Source organism: Phodopus roborovskii, unplaced genomic scaffold (assembly GCF_943737965.1).
Source record: "Phodopus roborovskii unplaced genomic scaffold, PHOROB, whole genome shotgun sequence".
Taxonomy (NCBI): Eukaryota; Metazoa; Chordata; class Mammalia; order Rodentia; family Cricetidae; genus Phodopus; species Phodopus roborovskii.
In genome coordinates, this window is record NW_026125700.1 from 1,903,034 (window position 1) to 1,922,592 (window position 19,559).

Sequence of the window (19,559 nt, forward strand, 5' to 3'; positions counted from 1 at the left end):
TAAGGACAGAAATAATTGACAGAGAAGGGGTAGCTACTTCTTACAGAAATTCCCAAGTAGGAATAATAGATGGAATGAGAAAGTGCCCTCAGGCAAACATCATAACAATAAATCCCCCAACAGAAGCTAAGATCATCATGTACAAGTTTCACAACATCCTCCCCGAGATAGCTATCAATTACAAATGTAAAAATACTAAATTCACAGGAGAGAAATTTGGCAGATGCCATCCCCATCCACTAAATGAAAAAGTTAACATCACCCATAAAAAGATTGGGATTGGTTAAGATCATTTATTCTCTGATTATATGTACAGGACATGACATCCCTTCTGGGATATTCTCACCAAAAAATCATAATGTCAAAAAAGTTACCAAAAACTGATAAATAAAACTGATAAATGCTTTCCCAAAGTATCCAGGGTCATGAATGAAAAACAAAGAACTCACATAGGCAGGAGAGACTAAGAGCATACACAACAAAAAAAGAAAGAAAAAGAAAAGGAAAAAAAGTAATGTGGACTAAGAGAATGAAAAAATAAATTACAAATGGGGAGAAAAAAATGGCAAATGACAAAATTGATTAAAGGACCATTATCAAAATAAAGTAAGTATCCCAATATTGACAATACAAAAACAAACAATTCAGTTGGAAAAAATAATAAAATGGGCAAAAGATTTAAATCAAAGAAGACAAAGAAATGGTAGTTAAGTATATGGAAAATATGTTCAATATTTCAGGTTAAAATAAGGAGAAATACTCTCCACCTATTGGAGGTAGAGAAGGCAATAGCAGGGTACTAGTGATCTGAAGGGAGTGGTGGAGGAAACGAAGGGATCAATTAGGGAGTAGAAGGGAGAGAAATACAGAAGGAGGGAGGAGGGTAAAATAACAGTAAAGATGTCTGAAATAGTCATAAAGAATTAGACATTAACTATTTACCTTAAAAATACCTATAATACGTGTCACACCTGTATATAAATGTGTATAGTTTAAATGAACTCTTCCCATCTCATCTGGCAATGTTCCCCTAAAGAGACATAGACTATCTAATAAAATCCCCAACATCAGACATGAGAATCCCTCTTTTAAGTTGTTGGTCAGAGAACCCAAGAGACTCCCAAAACAATAAAGGATATTGCTATTAACTTTGGTTGCCCCCAAGAAGTGAAAGGTTCCTATTGCTGAAGATACCATGCACTTCAGACACAAGGCCTGGAGATTCCTGAGCTCAAAAAGCCCTGAGTGCATCCTCCCTGAGGACCAGCTTTAATGATACCAGAAGGTGCCGTGCAAACTTCAATCGAGGGAAGCTACCAACATTCCTACCCAGCTATGATGCCTATGAACCACAATGATGACCAGGCACAATTACCCTAAGGGGATAGTAGTAACCAGTAGCTCTTTAATTGGAGTTAAGACACACACAAAAATAGGGATATCATGTCCGGTACTAAAAGCTTAGTCAACTACCCAGGGCTAGTGAAGCCATTGATCTTTGCAGAGACCCTACGACTACCAGTTACCTAAACCAGCATAAGTCCTTACAACATTCTGAATATGTATCCTTACACCAACAGATAAAAGTGCACTCAAGAGCCCTGCAGCTTAGTCTCAGTTCAGCATATGACTGCATGTCAAATGGGTTTCCCCAGGGCAAGGAACACATAGAAATGGATTGTTACTTGTCAAGGACCAGTAGACCATGGAACAGCATAGGAATCTGCAAAATTCATGCAGCTTGAAGGCATTTTTCTCTCTCATTATATTGTTGGTTCTTTGGGGCAGTTTTTTAGTTTTACTTTGTCAGTCACACATCCGACAGCTGTAATTTTCCCTGGAAATTCTGTTCTTTCTCAAATGTTTCCCCTAAGATTCAGCAGGGGGCTAATACTTTTAAATTTATCTGGAATTACTACCTACAACTCCTAATCCTGGGAACTTTTCTAACTCAATAGAGACAGTTGGGGACATAGGAGGAAATGACACTTGTAAGATTAACCATATCTCACAGTTCTGGAAAGGAGAGTAAAGCATGCATACACAAGATAGGGAAAAGGTCTCAGGAATATACATAGTGCCAGCTGTTGGGAGTAAGTTCCCTGGACACCAAGCATATAGAATCAATGATAGGATCTGGTATGCTCTGAGAGGAAAAAATACAGTACAAAACATGGGATGGATAGATACATCTTTATCATACACAGGAGCTTGTATTGGTGGGAGAAGTGTGGGGCACTGGCATGGGGAAAGAGTGCCATATCAAGGTCTGCCCTTTAGAGAGATTGAGGCATGGGACCCTCTTACAGAAAAGGGAACTGTAAAAAAAGCAAGGAGGAACCTAAGAGATTCAGACAAGCTCCCACACAGAAGGGGAAAGGGACAAGATCTCCTGAGCATATTGGGAGTGGGGTGGGGCAGTGAGTGGAGAGGGGGCTAGGAGAAGGAGAAGAGGAGGAGAGAAGAGCATGTGGGACCAGGAAGACTGAGTCAGGGGACGAATAGATGAGAGGAAAAAAAAGAGATACCATAATAGAGGGAGCCATTATAGGTTTGAAGAGAAAACTGACTCTAGAGAAATGTCCAGAGACCTACAAGACTGACCCCAACTAACAATTTGAGCAACAGTGAAAAGGCTACCATAAATGCCCTTCCCTGATAATGAGATTGATGACTAACTTATCCACCATCATAGAGCCTTCATGTAGTAGTTGATAGAAACAGAAGCAGACACACACAGCTAAACACTGAGCTGAACTCCTGGAATCCAGTTGAAGTTGGGAGGAGTGATAAGAAAATTAGGTCAGGACCTGGCTATAGAAACCCTCAGAGACAGCTGACCTGAACAGGGGGAAGCTCATGGACTCCCAGACTGACAGCTGGGAAACCAGCATTGGACCGATTCAGACCCCCTGAATGTGGGTCTCAGTTAGAAGGCCTGAGCAGTCTAAAGGACCTCTGACAGTAGAACCAGGATGTATCCCTGGTGCACAAAAGGACTTTGGGAGCACATTCCCCATGGAGGGATACTCCCTTAACCTAGAGACAGGAGAGAAGTCCTAGTCCCTACTCCAAATGACTTGACAGATTTTGATGATCCCTCCTGGAAGGCATCATCCTCCTTGTGGAGTGGGGGGGGGGAATGGGATGGGAGGGGATCGGAAGGCATTGGAAGGAGGAAGGGGAGGAGAGGGAACTGGGATCGATATGTAAAATAAGAAAATATATATATATATATATGTAATTAAAAAGCATATCATGCAGACATGCAAGAATTGTGTTTGAATATTGTTGTTCTTAAAAACAATGTACCCATGTCTATTACTTTTTAACTTTGAAACTATGAAGCTGCCAGCTGACATGGTACTGACAGAGCAGGATGTGTCTGGCTTGATATTTAGCCAAGCTTGCAAAAATGCTGAACTCTGTGTCTAGAATAAGGTTATGTAGGGGGTGAGAAAGTGTATTTGGGGAAGCATAAAGGGGAACAATGGGGTTTTTATGATGATTCTGATGTATTTCTTAAAATACGATGGTTTGTTTGTTTTATTTTAGTTTTTCGAGACAGGGTTTCTCTGTGTAACTTTGGAGCCTGTCCTGAAACTCGCTCTGTAGACCCGGCTGGCCTTGAACTCACAGAGATCTGCCTGCCTCTGTCTCACGAGTGCTGGAATTAAAGGTGTGCCTCACCACCTCCTGACAGAATATATTTCTTAAAAGTCAGAATTAGGAACCAATAATAAAACTATTCATATAAGTCTGGTAGAAAAAAAAAACTCTGTTAAAGCATTAATAAAAATGACTCGAGCTATTCAAGGCCGTTTGAGTCTAATCCACCTGGTGGTCAGACTTTTTCCTTCCCAGTCTCAGGACCTGAACCCAAGCTGAGGCTGGACCGCAGCAGCTATCACCCTGCATCGAGGAAATTTCTTTCTGCAACAGAGGCCATCACAGAGAACCACAACCAATCAAACTGCAGAGTCGTGGAGCCTAGTCTCAGCTGATATATGCACAGCACAACTCCTGCACCGAAGGCTACGGGATCATTTCAGCAGAGGGAGAGAAAAGATTCTAAGAGCCAAAGGAGCAGAAAATGTGTTGTGAGATTGTGTCTTCTAGAAATGTCAAAGAAGCAACACCCATGAAGTTTCACTAACATGACTGCCTAAATACAAACTCAACAATGATGTTGCCAACAGACATGCTAATGTAGGCAGGGAAAAGGCACATGTGGCCTCAACCTTACACAAAGAACTACAAGCAACTAAGGAAGGCTGACAGCAGGAGAAATAGTCTTGCCCAGGCAAGAGCACAAGGATTGATTATCCAATGCCAAATGGCCAGCCCTTAAAATCATACATACGAGTCATATTATACAGACTCAGCAGGTTGTATTTATATATTTAAGAAATTAATCTTATCCAGCATGGGGAATAGGCTCCCAAAAGCCAGCTAAGTGTCAGGGACAGGTCCTAATCTCACAGCTAGGAGCCTTACAATAAAACCAAACTACACAACTGTCACACACATGCAAAGGGTCTAGGTCAGTCTCATGCAGGTTCCCTAACTATTGGTCCAGAGTCCATGAACGCCCACCTTCCTCAGCTTTGACACGAGGGGAGGAGCTCCTCGGTCCCGCCTCAACTCAAAGTGCCAGGCTTTGCTCAAGCTCATGGGAGCCCTGCCCCTTTCTGAATGGAGATTGAGGTGGAGTGGAAGGGGGGAGGGGTGGATGGGAAATTGGGGGGACTGGAAGGAGGGGAGGGAGGGAAAACTGTGGCTGGTATGTAAAATAAATGAAAATTTTATGTAAATAAAGTTTAAAGAAATAATTTTGAAGAAAGCAAGGTGTAATATATTGGGGATTTGAAAGGGGGAGGGGAAGTGACAGAAATATACTATAATCTCAAAAATGTGTAATTAAAATAATGAGAGGCCACTATGCACCTATTAGAAAGGTGCAAATCCAATATTTCAACACCACCAAGTACTGGCAAAAATGTGGACTGGGTTCTCATTCACTGCTGGGAGAATGTGAAATGGTATAGCAACTTAGGAAGCAACTCTGGTAGCGACTTATGAATCTAAACCTATTTTTATGAAAGCATTCAACAAGCATATTCCCTGATATTCCCAAAGAAATGAAAAAAAAAACTTTAGTTTTTGAAACATCCTACAAACAGATGTATACAGTAGTCTGTTTTCTGTGGGACCCAACCTTCTGGATTATGTAGAAAATTCGGCAAAGACAGACATTGAACCAATGGATGTAGATCAACAAGAGTGGGATTTCCTGTTTCTCCTTGCTTATATCCTGTTTCTGTCCAGCTACCTCACTTTCTGCCTGTCTATACAGACCTCCAGACCTCTATGGCTAGCTAGTGGCAAGCTCCATTCTCTGACCCTCAGGCAGGCTTTATTTATACAAGTAAGACATCACCACAGTTTTCTGGTTTAGCTTGGTTTGGTTTGGTTTAGTTTTGGGTTCTGGAGACAGTCTCTCTATTACACAGCCTTGGCTGTCCTGGCTGGCCTCACAGAGATCCATCTGCCTCTGCCTCTGCCTTCCTGGTTCTGGGATTAAAGGTGTGTGCCACCATATTCTGCTAAAGTCTAGCTTTGTTTCAACGATGCAATTTGGAATCCTAGAATGAAGCCCTTGGAGGTGGGGTTATAAGAGATTACGAGCTACGACACAGGTGCTGAATCAAACCTAGGTCCCCTGGAAGAACAGTACATGCTCTTAACCACTGAGCCATCTCTCCAGCCCCACTTAACTTGCTTTTGTAGGGGTATTTTATGACAGGAAAAAGCGCTAACACACTTGCTGCCAGGTTATAATTACTTTACAAATAATAAGCCATTTTCTTATGAGAATCATTCTGTATACTTACTACATCCTCTCTTTGGTACATCTCTGAGTACCCAGACATTTCCCTAGTAATAAAGATGAGATTTCAGCTTGAGCTTCAGGACTCAACCACATCCCTGTACTTACTTTCACCAATGCAGCAGTACATCCTGAGCATCCCAATCTAAAAAGTAATATGAATTCTAGAATGATCCAAAAATCCAAATTTTAAGAAAAATTCTGTGATATTTCTGATTTCAGATTGCCAGATCAGTAATGCCTCTGTAAATATTCCAAAAAAAAAAAAACACTTGTGACCCAGTAATTGGGAAAAGAGTATGCACCTGCAGTGTCACCAGTAAACACAATGGTCGGCATCATGTTAAAGATTGTCCTTGTCCTACATAAATGTCTGTGGTGCATTACAGATTTTACAAGGGAAAAACGTTTGACCATTTAATGGTTGCAAATATAAAGTTACCTTCTGCTTTTCTCTATAATCTTCTCCTTCAAACTTGTACAAACTTTGCTCAAGGTCCATTCGAAAATTTCTTAGAGATGGTTCCCCCATTTTCTGCATGCGTTCATTCATCTCTGCAGTCTGAAGTGAAATATATTGAAAGAAGAAAATGATCAATGAATCAACACACCAAAAAATGGGAATTTTCTATTTGTCTGGAAGCCAGATATGCTATGAAATGTCAACTCTGCTACGTTACAAGGGAAGAATGCAGTATTGGGGGCTAGAGTCATGGCTCAGCCATTTAGAGCCCTTGTTGCTCTTGGAAAGGACAAAAGTTCAAATCACAGCACCCACATGTTGCCTCACAACCATCCATACCTCCAATTCAAGTTTACTGGGCACCCTCTTCTCTGTTCCAGGACCCCATGGAGGAAAACACCCATAAACATAAAATAAAAAATAAAATAATTTTAAAGAATGCAATGCTGAAAGAATGGGACAGAACATATTTTTCTTGGGGTGATTGTTAACTCTGTGATACAGTACTTAACATACAATATGCAAGGCTCTATCTCTCTCTCTCTCTCTCTCTCTCTCTCTCTCTCCCTGTCCTCTCTCTCCCTCTCTCTGTCTCAGACACATGCACGCACACACAGAATGGCTTAATGTTTCACCCAATGTTTATAAAATGCTTTCAAAATTAGTATCTTAACACAGTGCAAAAAACACACAAAATGCAGTCCTTCCATATGTGATTACATACAAAATGCACAGTGTTTAAGCACAGTATTTTCAAGTAGACAGTAATCACTTCATTTTGAATGATGTGCTGAGCTAAGAAAAGCAAAGCCCTACCCTATGTAATCTACAAGTTCTTAGGAAGAATTCAAGTTATCTGAAATATGAAGTTCAGCACAAATATAACATGTATGTGGATATGATTGAATTATAAATAACCCATCCTGAAAATACTATTTGAAAATGCTATTTTGAACTAACCTTCTTTTCCCCTCTTTCCAGAATAGTTGTAATATCTTCATCTGTCAGCTCACTTTCTTTGCAGGCAAAAACATGGGTGGCTCCATGGCGTATCATTTGTAACATTTCCTCTTTTGCCAGTTTGTTAGATTGTTGGTCAATGAGTCTTCCTAATGACAGTTAAAATGAAACATAGTCAATTCTATTTCAATGAAAGTACACTATAATGGTTCTGATCTGACACTATTGGATGAAGTCATATCTAAAACAGCTTTGTGACAAACACTGGTGAGTTCAATGTTATTTACTTAATAAATGACTCCCAGTCTTTCTACCACATTTTCTAATTCACTATTTCAGTTAAAAACCCCAGGTTAGAAACACTTTTTTGCATTTCAATTTCATCTTTCAGATAACTTCTCCTTATGGAAAAGATACTCTGGTATATATTCTGAAAATTTTCAGAAGCCGATGTTTATTTGTTAAATAGCATAAGGTACTGCAAAAGTCATGTCATTGACATTCAACTATAACCGAATGAGTTCATTTCATATGCTGAAGGCATAGGTTTAAAGTAGAAAGATTACAAACATCTTTTCAAAGATTATTTACCTATAAGTAACATTATACAGACTGAGCAGGTTATATTTAGGAATATACATATACATATATGCATGTAATAACAATCACTTTAAAAAGAGGCCATTGATTTGAAAGTGTGTGTGTGTGTGTGTGTGTGTGTGTGTGTATGGGAGGGTTTGGAGGGAGGAAAGGGAAGGAAGAAATGATGGCATTATAAGCTAAAAATAAACGGAAAAATTATTATTGAAAATTATTCTCCTTTGCAGTAAACTACATGTGCTTTTCCCCTCCTCCAATTAATGAACTTTCCACACAGAAATACCTTGCTGTATAACAATTGAATCAAGTCTCAGTTTTATCTCAGCTCTCTCTACAATCCTCTCTTCCACTGTGTTGTCAGTAATGAGACGGAAGACTCGTACTGGCTTCTTCTGACCAATGCGATGTGCCCGATCCTAGCAGAGAGAGTCCAACTGTAAGATGCCAGAGACTATAGACAAGACTTAGACTTATAGTTACAATGCTATAAATATATGAAAATAAAATTCAGACTTCAATCTCTCTATACCTGTCACTTGTGAATGGTGGGTAATGGGTGTTGAGAATGTTCAAAGACTTCTGGGAACAAAGAAATCTCAAAGAGTGTTGTACTACTACTGGGAAACTCAGAAATTCATAAGGCAAATCCCCTTTAAGATGAGGACAAATAAAGTTACTATGTAATTTTAACTTACTAAAGGCAAACATCCCTAGGACAAGCAAGGAGTTTCTGTAGTAAGGAATAAAGTAGTTAGCCAGGGCTGCTATGCTGACAAAAGTCTGCTTTATCTCATCATCCATCAAGCAGTTCTTTCTGCTTACCAAGGCAATTCTGGGATAATAGTAAAGACTCATAAATATTAATGAGAGCTTCATAATTTTGCTATATTAGAATTGCTCCAATGGTTTAAAATTAGCAAAGGTGACAAATTCTGGCAACATAGAAGCATATGGGGAGAGTGTATTTAAAATGCAGAACCTACCAGAGCAAATGGGAACAGAGCGGAAGTGGGGAGGAACAAAGAAACAAGGTTGAAAAACAGTCCTTGTAGTAAATATAAAAACACTATAGCCCAATAACCAATTTTTACATAAAGCACATTCAAAGAGAATTTAATGCTCTACACATATGTAAAACTTTAAACTCCAAACAGCAATCCCTGAATGACAAGACTGTAACAAACAGTAAGAGAAACAGCTGTGTGTGTGTGTGTGTGTGTGTGTGTGTGTGTGTATGTGTGTGTACAAAATTATTTATAAGGTTGAAAAGATGTCTCAAGCATAAGGACCTAAGTTTGGATATCTAGCACCCAGGCATAGTGGTGTATACTCAAGGTTGAAACAAGTGGATTCAGGCCTGGGGAGGTCAGAGGGATGGGGGCAGGCTCACTGACTAACCTGTGAAGCCAAAGTGGCAAACTCCAGGCTCAGTAAGAGAACCTGTCTTAAAAATAATATGGGAAGCAATTGAGGAAGACATCTTCATGTCAGTTTCTGGCTTCCAAATCTCTCAAGAACACACATGTACACAAATTAACAGAGAGAGAGAGAGAGAGAGAGAGAGAGAGAGAGAGAGAGAGAGAGGATGTCCTCAAACAGCACATTTTCCTTTTTCATATTTTTACATTCTCTTTACAAGTATTTTATCACAAAAGTTAAAGTCTGAGCTTTTCTAATTTCAGTACTAAAATTTCTGTTAACAGAGTGTAACCATGTAGCCCCATCTGGACTGGAACTCACTATGTAGACTGGGGTCACCTCAAACTCATAGAGATTCCCCTGCCTTTGTTTCCTGAGTGCAGATATTAAAAGCACATGCCATTATGCCTGGCATGTATTTGTTATGCAAAATAATGGAATTGATTGTTAATGTTCATTGAAACAAACTCAGGAAGCTTCCTCCATACTTAACAATAGGAAAAGGCCATTTCTATTCTATAATGAAAGCGCATGCGTGCGTGCGTGTGTGTGTGTGTGTGTGTGTGTGTGTGTGCTTGTGTGTGTGTATGTGTGTGTAAGTTCTCCACTTATATCTGAAGTATATATGTTAGTTTTCATTTGTTTTTGCAATTAACTCAACAACTTTAATTCTAATTTCAACAAAAAACACTCCAAAATTCTTACCTTTTAATAATTCACTAGCTTCCTGCTATACAAACAACATTATTCTAAGCTACGATAATTTCCTGGTATTGTTAATATTACTAACCATAGCTTGAAGATCAACTTGTGGATTCCAGTCCGAATCATATAGGATAACCACATCAGCACTTGCCAAGTTAATTCCAAGCCCTCCAGCCCTTGTACTCAGCATAAAGATGAATTTGCTGCTATTAGGAGCATTGAAGGCCTCTATCGCTCCCTTTTTTAATTAACAAAGGAACATAAAAAGAGAAAATCTTAAAAAATATAAAAGGTAACATGCTCATAGAAAATAATTTTATACTTTATATATAATATTCTCTATAACCTAATACTTTATAATATTCTTCAAAGCTATGTACTGCATTGTATAAGTAGCTGAAGAAAAGATGTTCTTCTATATGAACTTCGTAAATGGTAACCATTGGAAACAAAGACCAATCATACAAATAAGTTTAACTGAGCAAATAATAATTCATTTGCATTCTTTTTAAAGTATAGTAAAACTGTTCTAATTGATTAAGAGCTGAAAGATATCTTCAAGTAAAATGACAGAAACATCAATACCATTCTGAAGCCTGATAGTCAAGATGTGGCTAAGATCAATCAAGAGAGAGAAAAGGTGAGAAATGCAGGTAAGAGCAAAATGGTCAGTATCACTGTAATGACAAAGGAAAATAGGCAGATAATAAGGAAAATCAGAATGATGTGTCCAGGGAAATTTAGTAAAGAAACTTAAAAATTAATACATTGTTAATATCTTCTATACAAAGATCTCATGGGCATTAATTAGGAAAATGCTGACTCCAGTATAAAAAGGAACCTGAGAAGTAAACAATTTCAACTCACAGAATACAAATATATATCACAAGAATAATGTTCATTTCTTACTAGCAATTAAATAGATGCAAACAAATAATATAATGACATTTTTAAGGATAAAAAATGATAATACTCAATGTTGATGAGGGAGCAGAGGGATATTGCTTCTGGGGGTGTAAATTGGAACAATCTTTCTGGAAAGCAATTTGGCAACATGCACCAAGAGCCTTAATAATGTTCATACCCTTTGACCCAGTAATTCCACTTCCAGGAACTTATCCTAAGGAAATAATCAGAGATTTGCACAAGATTTATGTATAAAGACTTTCACTGTAGCAGTTTTTACAGCAGTGAAAAATTGGAAACAACCTAAATCATCAACAATAAGGGGACACATTACATTAGAGTACATCGTTAAGGTTAAATATTTTCCTAAACCTATTTATAATGATTATTTTTACTGACAATGCACAATATAATCCTGATTAAAAGTACCAGGATACTGAACTTTATGTATATCATATATATATATGTATGTATGTATGTATATCTCATATATATGTATATATATATTATGATACCATACTATATATATACACATATATACATATACATGTGTACATATATACATACTATATACATATATATATATATATAGTATGGTATCAATTTCTTACATAGTCTCATAAAAATTTCCCAGAGAAAATTGATTTTGCAAATTTCCCTCAGTACTCATATATTACTTATTTAGTTACAAAATGCACATATATTCTTAATGCAATAGACAAGCATGGTCTAAGTTCTAGGCAAACAAGGTGACTAGCATTACCACAGTCAGTAGAGCATGAAACCATGTAGTAACGCAATAAGATTGGTGACAGGCACCCTGATCTAAAGGAAATCACAAAAACCTAGGAGTGAAGCATAACTCAGCCATGTATATACATCTGAGACATGAGCCTTTAACTTCTCTGAGACACAATTTCATGAGGCAAAAAATCCTATAAGTTCTTTACCAGACTACTGGGAGAAGAATCATTTGGAACATCAATGTACCTGGCTATATATAAATATATGACTAGAGGCATAGATGGCTTAATTTATCCATAGGGAAAGGGTGAATGCTACAAATTATTAAGGGGGGAATCTCCACTGCTGATACACAAAGCAAAGAATCAACTGTATTAGGAAAAGACTTGAAATTAGTATGTGAACAGCAACATAAACAGGACATCTCCCAGGGTAAAGAAAGAATGGCTCTGACTTCTCTCTATTCAAATTTGATCCATGTAATTCAAAACCTTTGAATGGAGAACAGTATTTGGAGTTTTAGAAGAAGAGGAGAAGGAAGAATTTCCACATCACTAAGTAATGGTCAGGGAGATATGTCAGAAGTGACAACTGGTATTTTGAGTTCAGATAATGCTTACTAAATTCTGCCTGGTGTCCTCTTCATTCTAGAAAGAAGAGTCAATCTTCTTGAATAGAACCAGAGGTGCTATGTTTAGTGAAGGAATATGTTCTCAGAACTAAGTCAACAAAAGTTTCAAGTAAGTGTCTTAGAGGACTTCAAACTATAGGGTGGGAAGTAATTGAAGCATTTAAACATCCTTTATATGTAACTGTTTCCTTTCAACAGGTAGCAAAAAACCCTTAACACAGAGGTCTGTGTGCTGTTAGCAACACTATACTATGTGATACCCAGGCTTCAATAAGGGTTTGCATAAGGGAAAGAAAACCTTGTCAATTGAAGAAGGTGGGTAAGGAGAGAGGCACAGGCTGGGATTTCTATGGCATAAGAAGTTGCCCTGAACATATACAGACATGTGTGCAATTCTATGGCACACAATATATAGTGCACTGTGTATTTTTAAACTGTTTATAGTTATTATATCTACCAAACTTCACAATGTCATCAGAAAGAAGCATTTAGTATTAATTTTATCTTTATAAAATTCAAGATATCAAGGCTCACAGAATTAAGTGATCTGTATACACAAGAAAGTGGTGGCAATAGTGTTAAAAGTCAGGTCTCCAAACCAAGTTCTGTGTATTTTCTATTGTTCCATAAAATCTTGTTCTTTTGCCCAGAGCATGAGTATTGACTTAAAAAAGAAACCAAAGGCAGAGACCTAAAGGGTCACAGGAAAGAGAAAAAGAATTAGCAAAACCATCAACAAAGTGACATGATGTGTTTTAAATGTCTTTGAGCCATGGCATGTGTGGTGGATAATAATAAAAAAGATTTACAACAATTTCCAGGTCTGAAGAAAACATTGGGTGATAGGTAAGTGTACTTACTCTTGCTTCCAAACCAACATTTTAGTGTCCTAAAATCCCACACTTCTAAGTACCTACACCTATTTTGTCATAACTCATTTTGACAAAAGCCCACCACAGCCAAGACTATTCCTTAACTCAATATTAGTTAGTTAATCATAAATCAGCAAAATGTCCACCATTAAATTCCATAAATGGCAAGGGTCTACAGTGGAAGACAAATTAAGAAAACAATACGTAGTCAGAAATAGGAATGGTAAGTTGAGAAACAGTAATCAATGGAGCAGTGGCTAAAAGAGATGAGAATGGAATCAGATAGTTTTCTAAGAAAAGATTATCTTTGAAGAGCTCGGGATGATTTGGAAAACTGGTGGGACAGAAGATAAATATGGTAGAAAGACCATGATGGCAGTGAGAAAGTTAGTACCATCTAGAAGTAGACCAGACCAAAGCTTAAAACAACTTTATTTTTAAAAAAGTATTATGTAACTGAGCTCTGATTTTTTTTTAGTCTTGCTTCATTTTCTTGTCCTCACCTCTCTTTCTTCATGTGGGGTTTGTCCATCCAGTCGACAGTACTCATAACCACGCCACATACAATAATCCTCCAAAATGTCTAGCAGACGAGTCATCTGGCTAAAAATGAGAACTCTTGACCCTAAAATATTTCACCAGAAAACTGGGTTACACAACTTGTGTCAAGTATGAAAATGCCATAATGAAACACATTATCTTTTTGCAATTAATATATGCTAGTAATTTTAGCCAACTTGAAAGTCAAAAAACAAAATAAAGAATCATAAACAATCTAAATAAGATGACACATGAACAGACAAACATACACACAAAACAAAGAATGTTATATGAAATTGTTTGTTGAGCAACAAGGTTTTCATTAGGTCTTCAAAACTCTTCCACACACACTACTGTGACTAAGATTCTGCCTTGTCTTTATCCCAAGGATCTACAATGATCCATATAATCTCTCACTAGACTACTACCACAACTGCCTTCCACCTTGTCTCCTGGTTTTAATCTCTCCTTCCCAGTAGATTTCCCACAAAGTGCTTCTAACCTTATTTTCCTGGCATACATTTCTACTCATGTTACTTCCTTCCATTAAGTCTTTTATAACTCCTCTACATCCAAAATAAAAGTCTAAACACTTTTTGAAGTTTGGATTATAGGCCTTCCATAATGTGACACCATCTATCTTTACCAAAATCACCAAACGCCATTCTACCTCACATACCATAACCTACTCTGCTGTGTTCGCTTCTTTCACAACTGTTGCATTGCCCTGGCAAAGCACTCCCCTCCCGTTATCAAGGGCCCACTCCTACCTACATTGCCCAGTCTTCACTTCAAACATTGTCATGAAGACATTCCCAACCCCATTTCTCAACAGCACAATGAAGTGCACTTAGTACAACGAATTGCAGTTCCTCTTCCTCACTACACTTTGAGCTTCTCCTAGGCAAAGCCATTGTCATATTCATCTTTGAATTCCGAGCCTGTGGACGACTCCGGACAAACCATAAGTATTCAACAATGTCTACTAACCAAGTAGATGAACAAATATAAAACATTTTATTCACTCACAAACCATTGTTGTGAGTTTATTCCATGCTAAAAAAAAAAGTAAATATATCCTTCACTCACCCTGTTCTTTAATTCTCGCCAATAGCTTATCCAGAGCTACCATTTTACCACTATTGCTGACAATGTGTTCATCTGTCGTATAAGGTGGGCCAGGCTCTGCACCATCAAATAGATAAGGATGATTACAGCACTTCCGGAGCTGCATCAGAATATTCAAGAGTCGCATCTTGTCCATCTTGCCAGCAGAGTTTAAAACGTCAATATCTTTCATCAGTATTTTTGTATACCTAAAATGTTAAACTATAATTAACCAACTTTAAGAACAATTAATGCCATGTATAAGCTAATGTTCCCATAGTAATATGGTTAGATTCCTATTAAATAGGAATAGATTAAATAAAAGCAGATTTGGTTTGAGGGCTGGAGGGATCATTCAGTGGTAGAATGCATGCTTAATATGCAGTGCCCTGGGTTTAATCCCAAAAGAAAGAAAAGTTTTTAATTTAAAGAACATATGATCTGAAAAACTAAGAAGTTAAAGATTTGAATGTTTTGTTTTGTATGTTACTTACTTACATGTTGCTTATGGACCTATGTCCCTATATCATATCCATTACTAAAAACTGTCATCAGCACTAACAATTCCAGCAACTACATCTGAAAATTATCCACTAATTACTATATTTGCTGAAAGTTTACAGTGAAGTTTGACTTGTTTGAGCTTTATTCATGCTAGAGAAAAAAGCAATCTCAACTTCCATTTTAAATAAAAAACCATTTTTAATAGAATATTTGAATGACTTAACTTGCCATTTAAGTATAAAATGTAATTATCCTGTTGAACTTTCAACAAATGTGATTCAACAAATATGTTAGTGGATATAAAATATCTTACCATTCTCGTTGCATTTTACTCAGTCCCAAGTAAATCTTTATTTCCTTTTTAGGAGGCAGACTCTTTTCTACATCAGTTTTTATGCGGCGTAACAGAAATGGTTTTAAAACCTAAAAAAGCAAAGTTTATTATAAAAGTACATGAAGCATTTACAATTTCAAATTGTGTATTTCATTAATGCTACCCAACTGTTAAAACTTTCATCCTGATACATAATGTAACAAACACTAACTATAATAAAAACCAACAGCTGCTTAAATTCTCAGTAAATAACCACCCAAAAATAACTCCTGAGAAACTAGGAATGGCTCACACCTTTAAGCCCAGCACATGGGAGGCAAAGGGAGGCAGATCTCTGAGTACAAGGCCAGTCTAGTCTACAGAGTTCCAGGACAGAGAAGGCTACACAAAGAAACTGTCTTGGAAGGAAAAAAAAATCAGAATGGAGGCTGTGGTGTTTCTCAAAAAAAAATTAAATAAATAAAAATAAAAAAGAGTGAATAATCAGCACTCACAAGACTCTAGGTTCAAATTCCCAGACCTTGTAAAAACGAGGGAGGAAAATTAAACATTCATGACATGACAGGAGAAATTAAGTTAAAATTAAGACTATTGTCTATTGAATAATCAATGAAGAATTCTTGCTTTAAATACTGCCTTTAATACAAGGTTTTTTTAACTTAGACAAAATAGAAAATGAGAGTTTCAGTTTAAATTCCTTCAAAATAAAATTAAAATTCAGGTAATTTAAAATAATTTCTATGTTAAAAAAAAGAAAGACAAGTGTGCATAGAGATAAAAGGTAATTAGTGTATCCCTGGAAAACATATTTTTGTCACAAGAAAGTGGTGTTCCAATTCATAGAATATCTACCAGCAAATGTACCATATAGTGCACCATTTACTTTATATGTAGTAGTTAAATCTTTATAATAAATCATTGAAGGGAATATGATTATTTCTTTTCTCAATATTTTGAGATTCATCTAACTTATATCATATATATATGTTTTGCCTGAATGTATACTATGTGCAACATGTGTGTGCATGGTGCCCATGGAGGCCAGAAGAAAGCATTGTATCACCTGGAAGTAGAGATATGGATGGTTGTGCTCCTCCATATAGAGAACTGAACCCAAGTCCTTTCTGTACAACAAATACTCTTAAGTGCTGAGCCAGCTCTCCAGTTCTGAATGTGATTATTTCTTTCTTTCTTTCTTTCTTTCTTTTTTTTTTTTTTTTTTTTTTTTTGATGGTTTTGTTTGTTTGTTTCTTTTAGTTTTAGCTTTTGTGTTTCTCATGACAGGGTTCCTCTGTCATGGAACTCACTCTGTAGACCAGGCTAGCCTCTAACTCAGAGATCCTTCTGCCTTATGCAGCATCACAACCTGGCTGAATATGATTATTTCAATCTCAGTAAGTCCACCAAAGTCACTATGCTAACAAGTAGAAGCAGAATTAAACATTCAGATTTTAATTTTCTTCAAGTTTATTTCTTAATTTATCTAAAAATATTTCAGATGTATATTTTAACATATTTTGTATTGAAAATAATGCCTATTTCCTAGGCTTCTATAGAAATGTGTGGTAGTTCATGTACAGAGTTTATTTGTGGTGAGCATGCAATAAACTGTAGTCATTATTATTAGATATCTATAAGAGATAATAAGACTGCTGGTTTCTGGTTTGAGCATTTTAAACTTATCTAAACAGCAGAAGAAAACCTCAGAGTGCAATAGGAAGCTAAAAGTCAATTGTCCCTAGTTGTTCCCACTGGAAACAGAGTCCATGATCCCCAGAAGATTCTCAAAATAGCAAGTTATATAGAATCCTATATACAATATGATGTCTCATACATATATATCTATGATAAATCTAATTTATAAATCCAGCACAGAAATATGATAAAATAATAATAATAAAATATAATAGAGCAACATAAGTTAGATGAATATTTTTTTCTTTTAACAGCAGACAGTATTTTGTATAAGGATAAAGATACTTCCAAGAATGGTATGAAAACTAGTGGAGGTTCATGCATAGAGATGAATAATCATTTTTATTTCTATGATTTTATATATTTTTAGACTATGATTGACTATGGATAACTAAAATAGTAGAAAGCAAAATGATAAAGGAGAGGTACTATATAGATTTTGTAAGAAGTAAAATTGAGAGTTAGAGGCTAAGGTAGAAGAAACCATGGGAGTGGATCTTCAGAGAAACCAAGTATTTTCTAATATTGATTAGTAGAGATAATTTCTACTGATATATCCTGAATTTAGTAACTGAAAAGTCATTGAACATTACATAAAATAGGTTTCACCCATATGGAATGGAGAGTCATCAACAATCAGTGGATTTATGAGTAATTAGGAGGTTAGACAGTGAAGATGCAGAAGTAAACTACTCTTTGAAGTAGATTGCCTGTCAAAAGAAAATCATGGTTAAGGGAGCATAGTTGAGGGAGCATGGATGGATGGATGGATGGATGGATGGATGGATGGATGGATGGATGGATGGATGGACGGACAGACGGATATGGCAAAAAGTACCTGTGTACATAGATAAAAACTGAGGAAACCAGGAAGTTAAATTCATGGGCATCCTTCAAAGGAAAGAGATGTTTAAACCATCCTCTTCCTGGAATGCTGGGAATGGACAGAGTTTACAATCTGGTGATCCTTTGCTGTCTGGTGAGTCAGATTCTGCCCATATCTTCCAGAATTTATGTTTTACTTATCCCAGACCCTTCCTGCCTAAAACCATAAGCATTGCTTCTAAGCCATAAAACTTATCCTTGTGAGAAATGTCACTCATACTTTACAACAGCTTAAGTGACTTCTGTGTTATATCAGGGCCAAACAAAATCCTGATTCCCACAGTCATTCTCCCTAGACCCTTATCTTGAGTACTGTTTCTAAGTCAACAAGAACCCATCTATGGACAAAGCCATATCACTTTGTAAAGAGATTCAATTTAAGCATGTCTTAAGCTTTGTTGGACTTGTGGAACTGAAAAAAAATTCCCAAAATTGTGTTATGCTTAAATGTGGTAAATAAATAAATAATCAAGCTGATGTCAGACTCCAAGAAGTCTTAGTGTAGCACTATTTACCTAAATTGGGCTGAACCAAGTTTCATTGTCTCTCTCTCTCTCTCTCTCTCTCTCTCTCTCTCTCTCTCTCTCTCTCTCTCTCTCTCTCCCCCTCTCTCTCTCTCTCTCTCTCTCTCTCTCTCTCTCTCTCTGTGTGGGGGGGGGGGGTCAGGTAGATATGGGTTTAGAAAACCAGACCCTTGCACGATGGGCTGCAACGTATCTTTTATAACTCAGACACATCTTATCAAGGTCCTCAAGGTGGCTACTTGAGCATATTTATGTATTGAGGGAAAGGAGACAATACAGTGAGAGAAGTAGAAAATTTCATCAGTTATTGGAATCAACCAAGGGGTAAAACCTACAAGGAAACAAGAAATGTTGACATTCAGAGTTCACATGGAAGAATTTGCCATGGGGCAGAGAAAAGATAATGCTTTTCACTCAGGCAGCTGATTAACCAAAATGTACATAGCTTTGCAAGATAGAGCTAGACAAATGAACTCCTACCTAATGACTTCCATTTTGTCATTCAGAAGAGAACAGTGCTACCTATTGATAGAGGTGGAGGGCAAGGGATACCTGAGCTAGAACTATTGAGGTTGGGTGGATATGAATCAGATGTTAGAAGAAAGAGGGAAGAGGCTGTAGAAAGTCTTGTTGAAGGAGCAGGTATCATGAATTTCCAGATTATCCTAGAGAACATGAAATCATAATAGCTCCACCTTAAAAGCTGAATTGTCTTTGTCAGTATTGAGCAACCACAGTACAACAAAAACTCTCACTATGCTCATACAGGACAACAGCAAA

General features: G+C 37.1%; 2 protein-coding genes across 6 annotated transcripts in view; one reads left to right on the forward strand and one right to left on the reverse strand.

Annotated features, from left to right (window-relative positions):
- Window positions 1-19,559, forward strand: part of Ocrl (OCRL inositol polyphosphate-5-phosphatase) — a 486,659-nt gene that overhangs the window by 376,427 nt on the left and 90,673 nt on the right. The window lies entirely within an intron of this gene.
- Smarca1 (SWI/SNF related, matrix associated, actin dependent regulator of chromatin, subfamily a, member 1) overlaps window positions 1-19,559 on the reverse strand; it is a 70,271-nt gene that overhangs the window by 32,210 nt on the left and 18,502 nt on the right. For all 5 annotated transcript variants that reach the window (XM_051178469.1, XM_051178467.1, XM_051178472.1 and 2 more), the window contains exons 10-16: window positions 15,655-15,764; window positions 14,820-15,046; window positions 13,694-13,815; window positions 10,123-10,275; window positions 8,197-8,329; window positions 7,314-7,462; window positions 6,333-6,452 (exon numbers count right to left, since the gene is read on the reverse strand). In XM_051178469.1, coding sequence (XP_051034426.1) covers window positions 6,333-6,452; window positions 7,314-7,462; window positions 8,197-8,329; window positions 10,123-10,275; window positions 13,694-13,815; window positions 14,820-15,046; window positions 15,655-15,764 — 1,014 coding nt within the window. The remainder of the gene's footprint in view (window positions 1-6,332; window positions 6,453-7,313; window positions 7,463-8,196; window positions 8,330-10,122; window positions 10,276-13,693; window positions 13,816-14,819; window positions 15,047-15,654; window positions 15,765-19,559) is intronic.